The sequence below is a fragment of the Andrena cerasifolii genome, chromosome 7 (genome assembly GCF_050908995.1).
Source record: "Andrena cerasifolii isolate SP2316 chromosome 7, iyAndCera1_principal, whole genome shotgun sequence".
In the NCBI taxonomy this organism is placed as follows: Eukaryota; Metazoa; Arthropoda; class Insecta; order Hymenoptera; family Andrenidae; genus Andrena; species Andrena cerasifolii.
This window is the reverse complement of record NC_135124.1, coordinates 7,061,037-7,084,216: the sequence shown is the minus strand read 5'-3', so window position 1 is coordinate 7,084,216 and position 23,180 is coordinate 7,061,037. Positions and strand designations below refer to the sequence as shown.

At 43.2% G+C, this 23,180-nt stretch overlaps 1 protein-coding gene across 10 annotated transcripts in view; it reads left to right on the top strand.

Moving 5' to 3' along the window:
* Positions 1-23,180, top strand: part of LOC143371803 (uncharacterized) — a 61,848-nt gene that overhangs the window by 15,215 nt on the left and 23,453 nt on the right. For 2 of the 10 annotated variants that reach the window (XM_076817417.1, XM_076817419.1), the window contains exon 5: positions 11,753-15,731. The exons of 4 other annotated variants lie outside the window; for them this stretch is intronic. In XM_076817417.1, coding sequence (XP_076673532.1) covers positions 11,753-13,643 — 1,891 coding nt within the window. In that variant the 3' untranslated portion in view covers positions 13,644-15,731. Of the gene's footprint in view, positions 1-7,242; positions 9,268-11,752; positions 15,732-15,997; positions 18,070-18,810; positions 21,624-23,180 lie in introns of those variants that run through there. 4 more of the 10 variants (XM_076817423.1, XM_076817425.1, XM_076817424.1 and 1 more) reach the window with 4 other exon arrangements.

Below are 23,180 nucleotides of genomic sequence, written 5' to 3'. Positions count from 1 at the left end.
CTGTGCCCCGTGTTACAATCAACCCCACCTGACCCCACTCAAGTTTCTAAAAATCCACATCTAAATTTACAGTGACCCTAAAAAGGAAAACACCAACGGAAAATACAAACGTAAGCTTTGGAATTTCGAAAATTTGTTCTAGGTGAACACAAAACTGTGTAGGTATTCGTATAGGCTTTATTTGAACAAATTGTAAATCCACAACTGCAAATCCATTAAAGAAGCTCTAATAATTAATGACAAATGTTCTACAAAAAATCTTAAACCTTGAAGCTTCTTCAATCAAGAACCACCGTATATTAGAGAATAGTTATGTTCTTCATTAAAACGTCTATATCGTTTCTTAACAAGTTAATTCAGTAAAAAATGTATATTTCGTTGAAGGAATTATATTTTCTTTTAACGATAACAATTCGAACCTAGGAATCGTTGACACACAGCTATATCGTACACGAGTTTTGAATCTCGACAATATTCGCTTATCGTTTTAACCAAGCTGTACCATAATTCGCATTAGATCACCGAAGTGGAAGAAGAAGTTGGCGAGTTTGTTCCCTAAAGGAAGAAAATCTACCTTACCTAAGAACACGTACTGTTTATTACCGTTTTTAAGCATCTCTTCCGTCGTTTCTCATACGTTGACGAATCTTGTCCATTTCAGGTGCCAGGTGATCAGCATCGAGCAAACGAAACTCGAACCGATCGAAACCCTCGAGGATATAGAGTTGGTCAAGTACCAAACCGACGTGTGCACTGTCGAGGAGTTCGAACAGATCAGCCATCAGGAGATAGTGACCGACACGTTGGAGTATACCGACGACTCGGACATGAAAATGGACCTCGAGCCAGACAGGGCGGACGTCGACAAGCGCGTCGGCAGTAAGTACGAAACGGGCAGGCGGTGCGCAGTGATATACGAGTGTGACATCTGCAATAAGAGGATACGCAAGAAGCTACAGTTCTTGAAGCACAGGCAAGACCACGAGAGGAACGGCGAGGGTATCGGCGAGGCGATCGGCGGCCGTTGCGAGGAGTGCGACATCATCTTCATCGACGAGGACAAACTGAAGAAGCACATGATAAAGATACACCAGAAGGAGAGACCGTTCCAGTGCATGTTCTGCGCCAAATGCTTCAAGACCAAGGAGTTCTTGAAGACCCACTTGAAGCAGCACAACAAACGCTTCACCTGCGATATCTGCGGCATATCCAAGGTGTCCGGCTACGACTTGCGTCTGCACAAGAAGAAGCACAACGCGGAGTTCGTCACCCACTGCGAGATCTGCGGCAAAGGTTTCTATACGAACCAGACTCTGGAACGACACTTGCTAACCCACACTGGCGAGAAGCCATTCGTCTGCAGGATCTGCAAAACCCCGTACGCGAGTGCCGCGTATCTTAGCACGCACATGAAATCCCACGGGGAACGGGAGAAGCACAAGTGCACCATGTGCAACTTCGAGAGCTATTGGAAGGGCGCGTTGAAGGTGCACCTCAGGATACATACTGGGGAAAACTTGATCACTTGCGAGGTCTGCGGGAAGTCGGTGTCGAGCAAAGCGTACCTGCAGATTCACATGCGGATTCATTCCGGGGAAAAGCCGCACGTCTGCGAGGTCTGCGGCAAGGCGTTCAGCGTTCGAAAGTACTTGATCGTGCACCTGAGAACGCACACTGGGGAAAGACCGTACGAGTGCAAGGTGTGCCAGAAAAGGTTCACCCAGCAGGGGTCTCTGAACTCGCACATGAAGTCGCATAACGAAAGGAAATGAACCGAAGGCCGATGCATTGCTTATGGGACAATGATGTTGGAAATAAACGTAACAAATCTCTCCCTCTATTCCCTCATCCTTTGAAGCACATTAGCAAGCTATCGTGTCGAGCATTATTGCTTGTCTATTTCATAAGTACCAAGAGCTTATAACGCATTGACTGCCACGGGGATTTTTCTGCGTGAGGTTTTATATAGGATGCCTTTCTGAGAAACAGCATACGGAGATTATCAACTAGGAACAAATAGATAATTCTTTACTGCTAATGGTATGAGAAAATGCTGAGCACAAAAGGTTCGTAAGGTCAGCAGTGGACGAAGCATTGCTTTCAATAGTTATTCTTCTTCAAAGTAATTCAGAGTATTAATATTTTTTCAAGTGGAACTCTATGTATTTTATGTATGGGATTGGAAATACTTTCGAAAGAAATTCAGGGAACAAACACACATACCTATTTTGTTGTTTCTTTAAATCAGTTTATTTCGTTTTCCATCTATAGCGATAATAGTAACTTGATGACAATACTGAAGTATGTGCGTTTGAATATTTATTGAAATTTAACTTTATAGGGTGAAACCTAGAACCTTCTTGCAAGCCTAACATTGTCCATACTATTCTATGAAAGGGTAAGGCCTTTGTTCAAAATTTATTAAAGTAGACTTTATCAGCTCCGAGGATAATTAATTGGCGCGTTGAAGTCGTTTTCTGGGGTGATTAAAGCATCCGAATGTCTCGAAGATATTAAGCTCGATATGCAGCTCGATAACAGTGATGTGCTTGTTATGAATGATTCAACTTAATGAAAGATTCTTCTTTGTGATGGCCTCGGTGTGTAAGTTAGAGTACTCGTTCCTTCAAAGTATCGTATTCTATACTTTTCCAAAAGGAAATCTTTATATATATCCATTCGTGCCTTAGGATTTAGTTATAATCGTCCATGAAGACCTCAAAAGGTGTAAAATCACTTCATCTTGGTTAAGTCGCTATGATTAGATTCTTCATCTTCTTCATCACATCTTGACAGGATTATTTACTGTTCCATTATATACACTGCCAGGCTATTATGTACTTTGTTAATATTGTTATTGTTTTCTTTGATATGAATATCGTTCTCTTTATTTTGATTAGCACAGAAAGATGGCTTTCACTTTTTCCCTAGTATTTTCCATCCTGCACAGGTTCGGTGTTAGATGCATGGGAACCAGTATGAATTGCTCCTGTATTTCTTTTATTCGATTTAATAATTCAATACGTATGTATACTGAATTGTTAAATTTAACTTAAATAGAACCCATCGAAGTTGAGAAAATATTGAGAATTTTGATTATTTTGAAGAAAGAAATGTAATTTGTTGTTTTGAGAATCTATAACGACAATAATAAGGTTCTGAGTCTTGTAGCTTCATACATGCATTTTAATAAATATTTTAACTCTTTCTTTAGTTACCTGAAACTGCGCAAAAGAATTATCGAACATTTTTAAGGGGATTTTTACTGGTTTTATAAAATATCAATGTGGTGGTCAACACATCGGACAATATGTTATTGTAACTACTATTTCTACTCAGGTTTTTCTTACCTTTTTGAAACTACAATTTATACTAAGGGAATAAAAAGTACGAGGTTCTGCAGTTTTTTAACATGGCGGCAAAATGTTCTTCTGATGGAAGCGGTACCAGTGCAAATACTAAATACCTTAAATAAGTACGAATTTGTTATATTATAGAATGATCATAAAAGACCTAACTGGGTGTGTATAAAGTAATACCGCAGGCGTATATTGCTTAAACAGCAAGCTTTTGCAATAAACCATCGGTGTTCTACGGAAAAAAGGATGTAGCATAGAATATTCTGAGATATTCTCTCGTTCAGGAGTATAATTAATGTTGCTTTGTATTGCATTAAGAAACTATCAATGGAACAGAAAGTAATAGCTTCTCGATCTCCCAACATGCAAGGTGCCATGATACAGAAAAGACTATTAGCAAATTAAGTTTAATAAACTTAAACAGAAGAGGGTTTCTGTGGATGTTTAATAATTTGTATGTATTATACCTCTGTTCTTTTCTAAGTAACTTTATAATTTCTTATCTCTGACGAGATAACAAAAGATCACAAAGCAAAATAAGTTATTATTAACAATACATATATTATTACTAAAACGGAAAAATATAAAATTATTGCATTGTATCACGAAGACCAAATTGTGTGTAACAAGCATCAAATTTATGTAAAATTTATTATGTATTCGTCGCATCATATTCTGCCATACGTTCTAAGAACAATACAAGAACGATAACTATAAAGTTAGTCTACTCCATATTCTACTAACACGAACTTATTGTTAGTTATGCAATAATAGTGATCATATTTTTCTCAATAACAAATCCTTTAATGCGACCGTGTAATTTGTTATGTAAATATAAACTACAAAAACTTACAAGGCGCACCGCAAATAAGTGCAAAATTATCCGTTTATTTCAATAAATCTATCTTTTGTATAATAACACATATATCTCATGCCCATATTTTTATACTGTTACTTTCGAAGTAATTAGTTTAAAAGATTATTTCAAATATACATACATGTAAACTGTTCAACGAAAAGAGCTCGATAATAAGAAAAGTAGACGCAATTTTTGTTGGTGTTTATTCGTATAGCCATTTTTTGACATTGTAAACTGTATGCTGTAATTATGTAAAAAAGAAACATTTATTTCGGCAGTGCAGTTAATTTGTTATTTATTCAATAAAACATGGGGTAATATACGCGACATTTAACACTTGATTAAAAGCAATATAAATATAGTTCAGCGTTTCTTTAATTTCTACTGCATTTGTTTACAAAGACGTTACATTTATCACAAAGATTTATTGAATTACACGAAAAATTTTATTTTAATCAGTGTAAGGGTTAAATATTATTATACTCTGTATATATTAGAAAATCTTCGTTTGTAATGTATAAATGGCTTCCAAAAACAAGTAAAGTTTATTGTTGAACAGGAAATAAAATTCAACTTTCTTTTAACAATGAAACAGAAGAAACTCCTAAAACGTAACATTGAAAAATACCAGACACATTTATTGCAACAAGGCAGTATAAACGATATAATTATGAAATTTTACGAAAATTTCCCACAAAGTATAAGCAAAATACATTAACAAAAATTCAAGTGGAGAATTTTAATTCGACACATTGCCTAACATATATCTCACCACAAATACTTAATGCCCCACATATCACTAAGGACGAAAGCGGTGAATGCGAAAGAGTCTGAAGAAGAAAGAAGAGGAAAGAACACGAGGAGTAATTCGGAGCTTAACACTACCTTCATCTAAAATCAGTGTACCCCGCCACATGTAAATCCGTTTCATTTGTCTTTAATAAAAACAGATTTTCTTATAAAAGCGAAGTTGTCGTTGCATCTCAACTCGATAGACTAAGAATTACTATTGACGAGGATCTTTTTCTCATTTTCTTCGCAGATCTATGGATCCAGGAGTTTCGAGCGTCGACATCGAACCGTCGACACAGGAATATACCGCAGAACGATCGTCCCCCTCGATTCTAATAAAAGAAGAGCCTTTGTTCGAAACAGATACCACTGACAATCCATCGCCGAACGCGAACGACCCCGAGGAAACGGAAAGCGAAGGGATTTTCGACGACTCCGACCCTAAACTAGCTGAGCATCCCTCGACACAGACGTTTTACCAGTGCGAAGTGTGCGCGAAACTTTTCAGAACAAAGAACCTCTACGAGGGCCACTTGGTCTCGCACAGCGACGCTCGCCCTTATCAGTGCGACATCTGCGGCAAGTCCTTCAAGAGGACCAACACCCTGGCCGTCCATAGACGAATCCACACCCACGAGAGGAACTTCGTCTGCGACGTTTGCGGCCACGCGTTTGTGCAGGCCTTCCAGCTGACCACCCACCAAAGGCGCCATTTCGAGAAGTACACCAGATACTGCGAGGTGTGCAAGAAAGGATTCTTCACGAACGCCGAGCTCCACGGCCACATGAACGTGAAGCACGGCGCCAAGGAGCACGTCTGCCACCCTTGCAACAAGTCCTTCCCGAATAATCACTCTCTGATGAAGCACCTCAAGATGCACGACCCGAACTTCAAGCCGGTGAAGCACCAGTGCGAGTTCTGTGGCAAGACGTTCGTCTACAAGAATTCTCTGGTGTTCCACGTGAAATCCCACATGGGCGAGAATAAGCACGACTGCCACCTTTGCGGTAAATCGGTGTCTTCCAAGGGTTCCCTTCAGGACCATCTGCGGCTGCACAGTGGCGAGAAGCTGCTGATCTGCGACGTCTGCGGCAAGGCGTTCCGCAAGAGGAGCACTTTGGTGGTTCATAAAAGGACACACACGGGGGAGAAACCGTACACGTGTGACACGTGCGGGAAATCGTTCACGCAACACTCCACGCTGGTCATTCATAAGCGCTACCACACCGGCCAGAGACCCTACCACTGCGACTATTGCAACAAATCGTTCGTTTCTAGGTCCTCTTTGAACGCCCACATAAAAGTACACATAGTCAACGTGGTCGACTAGTCAGGGTTAATCGGCCGAAGGTCTGGAACGAGCAAGTGACAATAACGTGTAATAGTTTCTGTCAATGCGCAACGGAGAGTACACGAAGTGACCGTGATACGGGATGGTTCGAGTTCGAAGTAACTCGAGCCAGCAACGTTTTTTTAAGTAAAGAGACACGAATAGAAGTTTTAAACGCTACTATCCTACCTGAATTGTAAACGTGTTTTAACACTTCGTTGTGTAATATAGACGACCATTTTTATGTACAACGAGGTGAAAGCTGTACCTCGGGAGAAGTTACTATTACATTTATCGTTTTAAGATACAGCGACTATGAATATTTGCAAAGTCGTATGCTGTTTACTCCTTCGCGATTAGGAATTATATTTTTTAACTTCGTACCTTGACTAACACGTGAGACGTTTCTCTTTGTGTCATATGCTTGGCAGTATTAAGCTTCTATGAATTACTGGTTGATACAGTTTCAAACGGGAGAACGAACGAATCTGTGTACAATGTACAAGGGATGGAGAATTTGTAAAGTATGTATGAGCATAAGATCCCCCCCCCCAAGTTATTTAATTACCGTGGCATGTAAAGTCTTGTTAAATAAAATGGTTGTTTTACATCGTCCAGAAATGAACCGTGTTCCAATTGACGAGACACTTTATGACACATAAAAGACACTATCATTATCTTAATGCAGTAGACGAACATACAAAATAAATGCTAATTATTTTGCAAGTAATGCGAACAGCGTTATGTTGAACTTGTAGAGCGTGCTTGATTACCGACTTCGCTTCTAGGTATGCGATATTGTGCCTATTCGCTGGACAACGTGTCCGGGCACAGAAAGACTGCGATCACACATCGAGGAATACCCGATACTGATGTGGCCATTCGAATTTTTCTATTTCAGGTACGACCGGCTACACTATTCCGAAGAGTATTATCCGATGGCAATGTTGACGAAGCTCGACCTGGTGAAGAAGGACGTCGATCCAGCGCCCGCGAAATGTCCGGAGCTAGGTAGCGCAGCCAACGCGACGATCCTCCCCGTCGACCAAGAACAGAACTTCATAAAACAGGAGATGCACGACGAGGACGACGAAGAGGATCTACCGTTGGCGTACCACTGTAAACTCTGCGGCGTGTTCTTCGCCTCACAGGCGTTGCTGGACAATCACGAGATCGAGCACAAGGGCAAGCGGAAGAACACCTGCGCCCAATGCGGCAGGGTCTTTAGAACGTACGTGAACCTGCGGAAGCACATGAAGAAGCACAAAGGTGGCCGTAAACTGGGCAACAGCTCGGTCGTGAATCGTTCGCCGAGTCTGAAGGTGAAAAAGGAGAAGCCGGATGTGGAGCTCCACTGCAAGACGTGCAACAAAGTGTTCCGTCACAAGAGCAACTACCAGAGGCACCTGATGCGCCACACCGTTGGCGACCTCACCTGCAAGCACTGCCCCAAGAAGTTCCGCTTATTCCGCGACCTGACCAGACACGAGAAGACCCACTTCTACCCCAGCTACGTGTGCAAAGAGTGCGACTACGAGACAACCGTGCTGGCAGCGCTCAGCATCCACATGTTGCGGCACAAGGACAAAGCAGACCTGCCGTTCAAGTGCAACGACTGCGACAAACGTTTCCGTAAGGCGATCGATTTGCAGGAGCACTACAACATCCATTCCGGGGACAAGCCATTCGTCTGCCAACAATGCGGCAGTGCTTTCTACTTAAGACGGCAGCTCTCCGCCCATTGCAGGCGCATGCATCCCGAGCTGAAGGCGAACAAGGTGACCAGCACCGCCTGCGACATCTGCGGCCGGGTCCTCGCCACGAAGAGGTCCCTGTTCCGTCACAAGGAGAGCCACAATCCCACGAAACTGTACCTGTGCGACTACTGCGGCAAGAGCCTCAGCAGCGCCGAGCACCTGAAGAAGCACAGGCGCATCCACACCGGCGAGAAACCGTACGTCTGCGACATCTGCGGCAAGGGCTTCACCGACTCGGAGAACCTGAGGATGCACAGGAGGGTCCACACTGGCGAGAAGCCGTACAAGTGCGACCAGTGCCCCAAGGCGTTCTCGCAGAGGTCCACGTTGACTATCCACAGGCGGGGGCACACAGGGGAAAGGCCTTACGTCTGTCAGATCTGCAACCGCGGCTTCTCCTGCCAGGGCAACCTGACGGCGCACCAGAAGTCCACCTGCGTTTAATTCGTGCGCGTGCCTTCCGCGGAGGGTGGAACTCTGATCAGACTAACGGTGGACACACGCTCGTGCATCGTTAACGGCGGACTTTACGCAGTTGCCGATTACTGCGGGAACTAATCGAGTTTATCGTTCGACGGCTAGCTAAGGTCACTCACGGTCAATGACGGGGCGAGCGTTGCGCGTGCGCGTACCGTTTCTTCGTGCATGTATCGATGAACAAGATGGAGACTTTCGAAGCATCATTCGAATGAATAAAATAGATTTTTTTTATGTTCCATGATATTCAATGGGGGTATCAACATCACACGCGCGTGGTGCGTTCGCGGCTAATTTTATCGCTCGTTAATTACTACGTGTTCGATGCTTTCCAGAGATTTTCACGCTGTTTTCTTTCCTTTTTTTTTCTCATTCTTCTTCTGTTGGATACGTTGACTGTCGCGGGAATGGATGATTCTTCGTTGAGCAAGAGAATGTAACGCGGCTCGTTTAGAGACTAGTTGGATTATGCTGTCGCGTTCGAGTTTGCAATCGTTGTCGCTCTATTCTCCATTTGGCATGTATGGACTCATTGCGACAGGGGAAAATCGTGTTGTTATTTCTCGATTATATACGTTCGTTCGAAATTTATTCATTGGAAACACAAAAGCGAATACGACGAATTTATGTTAACTGTCGCTATTGATAACCATTATTATACGTTTAATAAAATAACAATGAGCTAAACGAAAGTGGTAAAGCTAATCGTGGCGACTCCCTGCTCCACCGATTACTTTACACATGCCTCTGTTTCATCCGAAAGATCGTGTCATCCCTCTATCTCAGCATCCTCCCCAGATAACAGAAATGGCCCGAGAGAAATCCTGCCGTTAATCCCGATAAAGAAACATCCAACGGCCGGGCGAACGTTCCGGCGTGCCGCGTGAGTGGGTATAACATGTTGAACACTGACGTTGTTGATTGCAGAGTTCTGGGGATCGTAGGTGTGGAGACAAATTCGAAACTCTACGTCGTCGGAGGTATGAAACTCGTTCGAATACAACTGCCACTCTCGACGCCAGAAGAGCAGATAGACGTGAAGGAGGAACAGTTTCACGTCGTAGAAGAGCACGATTACGCGAGAAGTTCCAAGAAGAAGGCGGTTCAGTCCCTGGACTGCTCGAGGAGCTCGCGAGCGAGGAAGAAGAGGTCGAAGATGAAGAGGGAGCAGGAGAAGTTCGCGTGCTCTGTGTGCAACGTGAATTTCGAGAGGCACGGGGACTACAAACGGCACATGGTGAAGCACAGCGATCAACGGCCCTACAAGTGCGAGGTTTGCGAAAAGGCGTTCAAGCGTCCCGCGGAGATGTCCTGCCACATGGACCTCCACCGTGGCATCGAGTACTTGTGCGAGCTGTGCAACTTCACCACGATCAACAAGGTTTCCCTGAGCACTCACAAGAGGCGGATGCACAAGCGCGACTTTCGCTACCACTGCGACAAGTGCAATAGAAGCTTCATGTCTAATTACGATCTGCAGGATCACAAGGCCAGTCACCTGGGGACGAAGACGTTCATCTGCGAGCACTGTGGCAACGCTTACTCGCAGAGGACGTATCTGGTCGCTCATAAGCGTTTCGTGCATAGGATACAACAGGGTGCGCCGAAGAAGTTCCATTGCAACCTTTGCAGCAAAAGCTTCGCCACGGATCACAATCTTCGCAAGCACATTTCCTTGCACTCGCAGACGTTCCTCTGTGCCCATTGCAGTAAGGAATTCGCCACGAAGCACGACCTGAAGCTGCACACTCGAAAGCACACAGGGGAGAGGCCATATCAGTGCAAGGTCTGCTCGAAAGCGTTCGCTAGATCGGTCACCCTCAGGGTGCACAGTCTCACCCACACGGGGGAGAGGCCATACGTGTGTGATATCTGCGACCAGAGTTTCACCCAACGAAGCAGCATGATGGCTCATCGCCGTAAACATCCAGGGGATCATCCACGACCCCCTCCTCTGCTCCTCAGCAAGCTGGACAACAACGAGCACAGTAGCTGAGACATCGTTTGAGCGTCAGGGACGTCCTGAGTGCGTTATGAGACTATTGTGACGTTGAACGAACTGGGCACGGATCGACCGGAAGTGCGAGCAAAAATCGCTGTAAGTGGAGCAAGAGTAGCCAGAGGAACGTTGAGAATTTATGAGAGTTCTGCTTTTCTGTGAAGTTTCACTTTGACATTTGAAAGGTCGATGATGTGGTCAACGAAGAATATTACATTATACTTTGGACAATTACGCTCCCGCGTCCGTTCTGTCGTTCGTTACGTCGTGCGTAGATCGTATTTGTAAAGTCTACCCACTGTCGTTTACATACTTTTATATTACGAATGATTGCATCTGGTCCGTTTCATGTCGAGTTGATTTCATTTGTCAAACTGTTATTTTTGTATTGGAATAAAGGCTGCCTCCGCGTGTTTTAACATGGTGTCTTGGACGGAAGAGTTGCGTCATTTACAGGTATCTGTCTGTTGAACCGTTTACAATGTTACTTTGTATGTACTTCTTAGTCCTTCCGTAGAGTTAAGTGGGACATGTCTGGGAGATGCGGAACGAAATTTTGTTCAGTGTATTTATAATCTGCAGCGTCGTGAGATTCGTTGCGAAGTAAAGATTCGTTAAGTTTATCAACTATACGCGTATAGTTACCCTTACATTTTTTACGCGAGACTGAAAGATGACCGTGACTCAATGTACTTGAAACAGTTGCTGTGAAACGCAGCAGTGCAAGATACGAAACATGGAGGCAGAAGAAATAAGAAGCGAGCAGGTCCTTAATTACTATTCGAATTTCACGACGACTCGTAAGCCGTGTAAATCGGTTTTCTTAGAAGCTATGACTGTTCGCCCACGTGCGTAGCATTAATTGCAAATTTATATCAACTTCGAGATCAAACCACTTCGATGCAATGTTTCAACGTACCCGTCATCGCTTGTACTGGATACTTTGTTCCTTCGATTAAATCCATTACAGATATTGTTCAATTCTCGCTGTGCAATTCGTGCTGTCTTTCCACCCGCTCCTTCCCCTCCACGCCGCGCTGCGATTAATCGTCAAACATCCACAGGATTAAGCTATGGCAGAGAAGCGTTTCTGCCATTATTTCGATTTTCAATTGTTGCTTGCTTACTTGCACTTACCGATATATTCTAGCGACTGACTAAGCGAATGGGTGTTTCAGGATGTCGACGATCGCGGAAATGTCTACTACGCGATCCCCAGCGCGACCACTCTTTGTAGCCTGCCATGGGGTTCCGTTTCTGGATCACGAGGGAAAAAACCAACCGGCGATCCAAGTCAAATCTCCGCCGATTTCTGACGACGAGGAGAACAACCATACCGCGCCCAACGACCTTGAAAATAACTACGACGATTTTGGCGACGAAAGCTCGCCGGACGAGGATGATGATACATTGAGCGACAATAACGATGACATGTACATGAACGGTGGTAATTATCGTTTGTTATCGAGCAAGATTAATGACACTCCCTCCTCGAACATTGTCGATGACGATACGCCGTCGAGGGTGGGCGACAATGGTTTCCAGGAAGGGACAGATACATCTGTGAGCGTGGTGAAAACTGTGCTGGTGCCAGTTCGAGACCCAGTAACCAGGGAACTTAAGAATGTGTTGGTGCCAGTTGAAGTTAAGGATGCAACGGGGATGAATATAATTAAAAGCGTCCTAGTACCGGTCGAGGACGAGGATGGGCTGATGTCGTACCAGATTAAGAAGTTCGTGGTGCCCATCAAGACTCAGCCGATTGTGCCGCAGAAGAAGATTAAACCATTGCCCAGCAAGAACGCCGCTAAATCAGGAATTAAGAAGAAGGGTGAAAAGAAGGAAGCGAAGAAGGAAGTGGAGAAGGAGAAGGAGGCCGGGAAAGATGTGACAGAAGATAAGAAAGAAGAATGCAAAGGGGATAGTGAGCCAAAGGAAGCAGCTGAAGCAGATACGCCAAAGGAGGAAGTGGATCGAATATTGGATAATGTGAAGAACATTTGCCCGTATTGCCAGAAGGACTTCGAGGACGAGAAGCAAGTGGACAGACACGTAAAGAGGATTCACAAGAAACCGTTCCGCTGTAGAGTATGCTACAATTCCTTCGTCGCGAAGGAGTCCCTGAAAAACCACATGAAGGGCCACGATAAGGACGCGTTGCTGGAGTGCCCCTTCTGCCACCAGAAGTACAAATGCATGGCTGGGCTGAGATACCATCAGATTCGCGCGCACAGCACCATAGAGCCAAAATACGTGTGTGACCAGTGTGGTAAGCGCTTTAAATTGAAGCATGACCTGAGCTCTCACATCGAGAGGTCCCATCTGACCGACACCTACATCTGCAGGTTCTGCGGCAAGTCCGTGAGGAACATAAAGCAGCACGAATGGTATCACGAGAAGTCCACCAAGAAATACGAGTACTCCTTCAGCTGTCACCTTTGCCCCACAAAGTTCAGGCGACGAACTGGCCTGGACAACCATCTGCTGATGCACAAGAACAGCATCAAGTGCGGCCAGTGCAGCAAAGGCTTTATGTGCAACTCCGAGCTGGAGGACCACAAGATCAGTCACACAGACCAGGTGACGTACATCTGCAAGTACTGCCGGAACGCTTATTCGGAGAAATCATGCCTGGTGGCGCACAAACTGCTCGCGCACGGTATACAGCAACGTGTGCCTAAGGAGTTCCAGTGCAACGTCTGCAGCAAGAGCTTCGCCACCGAGCTAGGCCTGCGCAAGCACGTCACCTTGCACTCGAAGATGTTCTCCTGCACTCACTGCGACAAGGAGTTCGCCAGCAGCCACAATCTGAAGCTCCACATTCGGAAGCACACCGGCGAACGACCCTACGAGTGCAAGTTCTGCAAGAAGTCCTTCGCCAGATCCAACGCGCTCAGGGTACACAGGCTGATACACACGGGGGAGAGGCCGTACGTGTGTGATCTTTGCGGGCAGAGTTTCACTCAAAGAAGCAGCATGATGGCTCATCGACGCAAACATCCAGGGAGTCACCCACCCCCACCTCCACTGCGGCTCAGCAAACTCGGATGCAACGAGAATGAGTTTTAACGTTCTCAGCGCGATGAGAGCCCTGTACCGTGATTGGTTCATGTGAAATTGAATGGACACTGGAGGATAGGGTCGGGGAATACACAGTGAGACAGAGTTACAGAAAGACGGTGGACATTTATTAGAATTCTGCTTCGATGTTAGTTGCCGCTATTTCACTGTGCCACTTGAGATATCGATGATCCCCTGGCATTGAAGACTCTTATGCTTCGTAGTGGTGCGTTATGGATCTGAGCTTGTTCTTTCATTAGTTCAAATGTTAGTGGTATGGGTAATGTTTAATACTTTTCGTGTAAATAACTTCACATCACAAAGAACGGTTGTTGCTGGTTCCTTTCATCGCGAGTTCATCTCGCTAGTAAAAAAGTCATGTTTTTGTAACTGCTCAGGCTATTTGCGCTTTTATAAGTCGACACTTTAAAGCGGAAGAGATTTTCATTGGGCATTTTCAGACATCTGTTTTTTCACAAGATTTATTCATCTCGATGAAACGGCATAAAGCCATATTTCAATATCATTTGTTCATCATTGTATACATACACGCAAAGTTACATGTTTTTCATAGGATTCGAATACGAACCGATATACTTAAGTAAACGTCCACTATAAGGTGCTAATAAATACCGAGAAATGCAAAGTAAGAGAGCTAATTAAATACGAAGCAAATGGATTACGAATTATTATTATAATTCTTGCAAATTCCACGTCGATTATAGGACATATAAGCGATTTCCCTTTACACACTCCATTAAACGATTTCTAACATCCGTTGCCGTAGACCCTGCAACATTGACGTATGTACCATTAATTGCGAAGTTATATCAACGTCGGAATCAAATCACTTCAATGCTCTGATCAACAAATCTTCACCGAGCAATTTGTAACATCCACCCAGTGATTCCTCTCCACACTTACGGCGTATAATCGACTGTCAAAACCTGCAAAAGTACACGAGAATGAACAACGTGCCGAATGGCAGAAGATGTTCTGCAAAGCAAAGAAGATTATCGAATAAAAATTACTGTACAACTACAAACATACATATACGCGAAATTCTCAGTAAACGTTAAGAGTAGGTATTCTCTCTTTCACTGCAGCGTTTGTAGGATCGTTTAAAATGTATGAGATCTGTTGCAGTGGTTATAGATCGTCTGCGGAATCATCGTGGAATATTCTGTTGAATACTAGAAGGATATATTTGTGAATACTGGAGTGTTTTTGAAAGCATTTCGAGAAAGTTTTTTTTGTTTTCGTATTTTTCAATGTTTTTTTTTTAAGTTTTTTTATCGTAAATTACGGAAGATGCTCGTTACCAACTATTTGATTGTATCATTCAGTAGCGTTCCAATTTGTGGCATACACACGCTGACAAGAATGATTTCAGTGGAATGTATTGCGGAATGAGAACACAAGACATGGTATGCAATTGTGTAAAGAATATGTTTTAGCACGTTTTAGTTTGGATGTGTCATATATTGTACGTGATACACGTACATATATCTGATTTACAAAAGAGTAATGAAAGTATCATTATATAGAAAAATGAATATCGCGTTCTGTTTTCGTTTTATAAAACATATTCGAGGCACCGACGTTTTTACTCATTCAGCAGCTTGCTAGATTCAAACTGTGCTTTCGTAATAAAATGCACTGAGAATTATTCATCAAACTTTACTTTAAAACATTCTCATATTTCCTATAATGTAGCCATTTTTTAGTAAACATTTTATAACTCGCCTTGTTATCATTTTTTATGTACCTTTTTAATGATTAAATGTAATCCATGTGTATAGTTAGTAAGAACTGAATTATAGTGCGGCGAACGAGAGTGATGAATATGGAAACGTAATTAAAAGATACAAATAAAACGCTTCGAATATTTTGTACGGCGGAAATATTCTTTTAACACTTCGAAATGTTCGAAAGACTTGTTTAAACAATTTGAAGTAGGTGTTAAAATGTCTGTACTGTTAATCCTTGTCGTGTTTCAACACAGGCCAAGAAAGTGTGGTATAATAATTCACGTGGATGTACTTGCATTTGAACCTCACAGTTTTTACAATAAAGTGTGTATTGAACAACGCAAAAGTAAGTTACATTTTCAATATATATGAAGAGCTACGTACACGGTGATCTCGACGCCAGACATATTATCTTCCATACTTCATCATACATTTATGATGAACACAATTGAGTAGCATCTGCAAGATAATTGGCAAAAAACAAGTTTCTCCTGTCTCAACTTGAAAAACTTATATTCCAACTTAATGCTTCATTCTTCGCAAATAAAATTAAAAAAAATAACGTACGAGCGTTTACAGAATACACACTGACGATAATTATCCTTGTTTCAGAAGAGAGCCTGTCGCGGCACAGCAAAAGCCTCCAAGCGACAACGCATCTTTCCGATTAGTGGTGGTGGGCACGTGGAAGCAACGAGACGCCCGGCCGTTAATAACAAGAATAAGGCAAATTCCACAAACGATCATCGAAGATTTAGATCCTCTGGAAGAATTTGTGACATTTATACACACTACTGGGAATTCCCAAGAAAACGTGCCCGAAACGGTCAAGGATGTACCAGGCTCGTCCACGTCCCGGAACGACGAAACCGAGGTCGATCACGTTCTGGAGAAGATTCGGAACACCTGTCCCTTCTGCGACAAGCGTTTCGACAGCGTGAAGAAAGTGGAGACCCACGTGGCCTGCGTCCACCGACGGCCGTACCAGTGCGACAAGTGCAAGAAGTCCTGGCGCACGGCCGAGGCTTTAGAAGAGCACAAGGTGATCCATCGACCCGACTACTTCTTCGAGTGCGACGTATGCCACGTGAAGTACAAGAGCGAATGCAGCCTGAAGAGGCACAAGCTGCGCATGCACAGCGGCCAGGAGTCCAAGTACGTCTGCGAGCACTGCGGCCGCTGCTACAAGCTGAAGATGGACCTGTCCGAGCACGTGAAGAAGATCCACATGACTGCGCCGCAGATCTGCCGGTTCTGCGGCAAGGCGGTGAAGGACGTGAAGGCCCACGAGTGGAAGCATCAGAACCATAAGCGATACCGCGAGGCCAAGTACAACCTTAGCTGCCACTTGTGCCAGAAAAAGTTCTGCCACAGAAGCAGGCTGGACTGTCATTTGAGGCGCCACGAAGAGGGCTTCAGGTGCGAAATGTGCGACAAGGATTTTCTAAGCACAAAAGAGCTAGTGAGGCACAAACAGTACAAGCATGGCCAGACCAAGATCTACACCTGCATCGTCTGCAAAAAGCCCTTCGTCTGCAGCAGCAATTTCTATCAGCACGTGCTGACCCACGCCGGCATACGGCCGTACAAGTGCGACGTCTGCGAGGAGGACTTCACGCAACGCTCCAGCCTCCTCAGGCACAGGAGGCAGCATCCCGGGCCACTGTCGCCGTTGCCATCGACCAACCCTCGGATCACTGAACTCGCTAAGAGCTACCTGCAGAAGTTGCAGAACGACCAGATCGACAAGAGCTGTGTGCTGAACGCTAAGTTTTGATCGAACTGGGACTTCGGTGGCCGTTTGTGAAACGTGGTGATTAGGTGGTGTAAAATGGTTACGGCAGAGTCGTGAGACGATTAATGTGGTTGGCAGGGGAGAAAGTGTTTTGTGAGGCAATCGAAGAAACTGCACAGTGGTTGGATTCATAGAGATTCGATGTTTAATCTTGATTTGGTTTTTCAGAATTCTGCAGACACCTTGTAGATGGGATTTAGAAAATCTTTGGGGGATTTTGGACGGTGTTTGGGGAAAACTGAGCGACGAGATGTTAAATTGTTGACCACTATCGTAATGTTAATTGTAGGGATTGTAGGACGCGAAATATTTCTAATGCTGTTTAAAACGAAGTACAAGGAAGTGGCAATTTGCAATTTACGTGACTGAAGCTTTAATAATAACGTTGATGACTGCACACTACAGCATTACTTTAAACAAATTGTACCGACACAGTTGAATTCTGAGGTAGTATCAGGTCATGCGGGTACATGAGCATTTCTCTGTATAATGCTTTATCATTTTTCAATGTATAAACATATGCTACACAATGTCATTATATTAAATACAACTTAAATTTCATTTTAAATGATTCGCACAATATTAATAGTATCGTGGTGTACATAGTACATACATATATGACTCCAGTGATGAACGCCATTTTTACCTGTAAGATCAATTAAATAGAGTTAAGAGAATACTGTTTCCTCTTGTATATTTATATTATACGCTTGCCACATCCAAAATAAGAGACACTTTATGCTATAATTTACAAGAGGGTAACAATGATTTAATTATCATATTTTTGTTTCGGCAGTTGATATTTTATTGCCATCGTTGTTGTGATAGTATCCATAACACTTTTGTAAACCACATATGTTACTCATGTAATTAAAAATCATCTGAAGTGCATGTTGTTTGAATACCGTGAGCGTATAAAGCAATGCAATGAAGTTTTCATTAATTTAAATATTAGTTAAGCCATGAATAATATTAAAAGAAGTATATACTTGCGTTCAGCATGTCAGTTTGGTTACCGATACATGTTTCATTTAATTGTCAAAAATTATAACAATATATTCTCTATATTTGTACGATTTTATATGCGTTTTGATTTGACGAAAGCAAACCCACCTGAAATAATATAAAAACAAATTTGCAAATACACATATCAAGCATATCCCTGATAGATAAATGTGACATGTGATTTTAACTGGTAGAGGTGTTCAATTACCTTTTCTTTTTAAGCTGCCACTGATAGAAGAAAATCTGCCGAACTTATCAAGGAAATGAGAAATACTACACTAACGCATTTTCAAAACATGTATACAGAACAATGACTATTGTATAAAATCATTTCCAATCGTATTATAAATACACCAATTATACAGTATACCTCTGAATAAGACTATAACCATTAATCATTCTTTTTTTTTTCTAAATCAGAATAATTACACGTGTATTTTCTGGAGAATAATTATGCGCACGTTAATACTGATGTTAAATAAAAATGAGTTTCTTGAAAGGTTCGCCAGTTTTGAACCGTACGCACGCCAGTGCATGCTTCATGCCCGGTTAGCAAAGCGAAACACTATATTACAACACGTGATTCCTGTAGTGCAACCGACTGACTAGCTTTGTGATTTTTTAGGTACAATGCGCTAGACCCACTCGCTCCAACTTTTCTCCTAGTAAAGGTAGAAGATAATTACTTTCGGATACCAACGTCGTTGAGCATGTTCATGATGAAGGAACCGCCGCCCGGCGAAGAGGGTAACGCCCAGAAATCGAAGGACGCCGCCGTGTCGAAGACCAGCGAGGGCCAATCGGACGAGAAGACATCGGACGACAAGACATCGGACGAGAAGACGTCGGACGTCTATGACCTCGACGACTTGGACGACACGCCGTTGGACTTTCGAAAAAAGCAGATCGAGGGAAAGAGCAAGTTCAGCAAGCAGACGCTGAAGAAGAAGGTGCACACCTGCGAGATCTGCTACGCCTCGTTCGATCGGAAGAGCAAGCACACGAGGCACATGTCGAAGCACAGCAACTCCCGGCCCCACAAGTGCGCGGTGTGCACGAAAGGCTTCAAGACCAGCGCCCACTTGGCCAGGCACATGGAAATACACGACGAGCCCGTCAACCTGCACGCGTGCAGCCTCTGCGACTACAAGGCGCGAACGAAGCCCTACCTGAAGATCCACTACATACGGAAGCACACAGAGGACTACAGCTACAAGTGCGAGCAGTGCGGCAAGATGTTCAAGGTGCAGTCCGATTACACCACCCACGTCAAGGACCACGACACGGAGTCCTGCGTCTGCGACATCTGCGGCTCCTCCTACCCCAGCAAGAGCTCCCTCTACTTCCACAAATACTACAAGCACAAGACGAAGGTGAAGAAGTACCAGTGCACCACCTGCAAGAAGAAGTTTAAGTCGCAGAAGAACCTGGACAGCCACATGGAGCTGCATAAGCTCAAGTACGTGTGCGAGCAGTGCGGCATGGAGTCGAAGACCAAGTACGGCTTGACCAAGCACCTCAGGACGCATTCCGGGGAGAAGTCCTACTTGTGCGCGATTTGTGGGAAAACCTTTGGCTGCCTCAGCTCGCAGAAGATCCATCTGCTGACGCACGTCGGCGAACGACCCTACGTGTGCGACATTTGCGGGCAGAGCTTCACGCAGAGGTCGCCCATGATGCTGCATAGAAGGAAGCACCCTGGCATGCACCCACCGCCACCGCCGATTAAGATAACGAATCTGCTTCATGGTGTGCAGGACAAAATCATCGTGAACAAGAGCCCCAAGTAAAGAAACCGATCGGTAGTTTGGTGGATCATGGGGGGGTCCTTTCTGTACAGTTTTTTAATATAGCACCCGTGAAACGAGGTGTCTTTGGGACCTGCGAAGAGGCGGTATCTAGAATTTCTTTACTTCGAAGAACGTTCGTGGGAATTAAGTGTAATGTTGAGTTCGGATTTAGAGCGAATTAGAGGGGGATTTCTGTTGTTCTATGTTGGAGGTGTTTGATCGGTATCGTGGCCTCGATCGTGCAACATGTTCGGCAAAATTGCGTGATTCGCGAGTTGTCTTTGAAAAAGCAATTGGATTAAGTATGATCGATATATTTTCCATTTGATATAACAGTTGAATTAAATGGGGAAATTGTTTATCTTCGTGACGATTAACTTGTGAGAATGAATTTATTCTTACGTGGATTTGAGTTACAAAAAAGTTCATTGATCATATGTTAATGAAAGATTTTTTTTATAACGAACAGTTTAGACTTGTTCAGTGATGCTCGACCCGCTAAAAGATTCATATTTAGTTTAGAACCTGTTTCTGTTTCTGCCGCTTTCCTGTTTAAACTACGGAAGTCCGTTTCCAAATACCAAATAACGATCAAAATATTTCTAACTGATTTCATTGAGAGATATAAAGTTATGAGCAAAATATTCGAAGGTCAATAATTACTCTGTAAAATGATCGATGTGTCACTCAAAAATCAAACGAAACGAACTCTTCTAGAAAGCATTTGCATGAATCTTAATCATTTGAACATTTGCATGGTAAAACTTCCTCCTTTCTGGACAACACAAATTCTGTACAGTATATTAAACTTTATTGTTATAAAATACAATGAATGTGTTATAAACACCTATCCGTCTTTCGGGCATCATCATTTCATTTTAACGTAAGGTGACACAGTTTCTCACTAATAATGATAAAAATATCAATATTAATTAATTTTCAAGTCTTCCATGTGATTTTAATAAACCTGAAGTTATGTTCGTTGCCTTTGATTCGTTCAAATGGCTAACGAGGTGTAGAGCATATCGTTAATCTGTTATACAGAATAACATTTTCGTGTTTGTTGTAAAAATCCTTGCTGGTACGAAGGGTGTGATCGACGAAACTTACCGCAGTGCGTTCGAGGATAGAAGTAATGGCGATGAGAACCGATAGAGGTAGAAATTGTAAAGTTAACAGCGAAATGGTGATAGTTCAATATTATGTTAAAATTTGAAGGCGAAAAATCGGTACTTCGTGAGTCCAATTTACGAAGGTGCAGCTTTTATATATATAAATATAAGGGAACTATAGAAGTGTAATATAAATATTCGTATTCTTATGATAAAAGTTTACATTGCCTGTAAATTTGAAGAAAAAAATATATGTATACATATACAATATTATATAAAATATTTTAGTTCTTACGGACTGTATTATTAAGATTGTATAAAAGAAATAACTTTCCAATCAAGAATAGCCTCTCTAATTAATATTTAACGTAGAATTAATCCACTTGTGTTTCTAGGTTGGCAACTAAATATCAGTCATCATTCGGCAGGGTGCAATTATTAAAGAAATAATTTTATATGCTCTATATTACCATGTAAACAAAGTATATGAAATTGGTTACTAATACGTTAATTAAAAATAAACTGGTGCAGCTGTATTTTTTGTATACTTATACTTATGAATGGTTTTATCTCTTCAGTTGTAAAACTAAACTTCCAGTATTGTACACGAATACGCTAAGCCCACTGTGCATCATCGCCAATTCCACCGAACAGAGATGCCAGTCTCCAATGGAAAACAATACTTATTCACTATTGTCCATCGTGTGCAACCATACAATTGCGCCATTTGCACCAAGCAAATAAACACGCAGTAAGATTGCATCGTTCATAAGATTGACGAGTCTTTTCTTTTATTTTTAGGCCAGCGATAAGTGTCCGCCCCGCGCGAAACTCTAGCGCGACAAGAGACACGAGCAAATATCATCTGCTTGCCAGTCACAATGCTCACGTTATCAAGCAAGAGAGAGAAGACGACGCAACGTGCAATATCAACATTAAAACGGAAATACCTGACCAGTCACCCGAAGACATACGAAACGAGGTGTTCGAGGAGCAATTTCAAAACTTTCCTGCAGGATCGCGCAAAGGGGTTCCGCATGAATGTTATCAAGGTGTCCCACATGCATCACTTGACGAAGCAAAATTGCCCAAAAACCTGCCCATGCACTTCTTGGAGCATGTAGGGGACTCGTCCCTTCTGACGATCGCAAGAAAGGAGAAGATACAGTACCTAAGGAAGTTCGTGTGCGAGGTCTGCCATAAAGCATTCGGCAACAATTACAACTTGCGGAAGCACTTGAAGACTCACGGCATGGAGCCCACGTACCAGTGTTCCGTGTGCCACGAGCAGCTGGAAAATAAGAAGTCCCTGGAGGTGCACATGGACATCCACAAGGGGGCCAAGAATATATTCCAGTGTACCGAATGCGGCTTCCTGGCGAGGCGAATGTACTACGTGAAGAGACACCAAATTAGGAAGCACACGAAGCTCTTTGCGTTCCACTGTCATCTTTGCCCGAAGATGTTCAACCTGAACGCGGACTTCAGGCGTCATATGAGGCGGCACGTGATCGCGCCTCGCTATTGCGAGTATTGCGGGCAAACGTTCAAGAACGAATACTACTTCCGGGTACATAGATTGCAGCGCAAACCGATCAAGTTTTGTTGCAACGGGTCATTGTACGATAGCGTTAAAGCTGTTAAGAAGGAACAGGTGAAGGAGGAGGGACTGGAAGTGAAGAAAACAGGCAAACAGTACAATTGCCCCCAGTGCAAGTGGAGCTTCCAGAACTGGAAATCTCTTCGTAAGCACCTGAAACGCCACACGCTTAGATACAATTGTGATAAATGCACCGCGGTGTATAAGTACGAAGCCTCTTTCCTCAAACATAAGGCGACACACCAAAATTGAGGCAAAAAGTTCCATTTCCAGTGTAGTCTCTTCCTTTCATCTTCGATGCCATATGTAACTCAACGACATCATCGTTATCGTGATTGATATTAACATGTGTCAGCAGGCTGTTTGTTCCGTACTATATAAAGGATGTCTCACAGGACATAACATAGCATGTACTACATCAGAAACTACTGTGAAGAACAACAAAATTTATTTTGTTTAGTATTCTGTTGAGAAAATCCACGTCGAGTGTTAT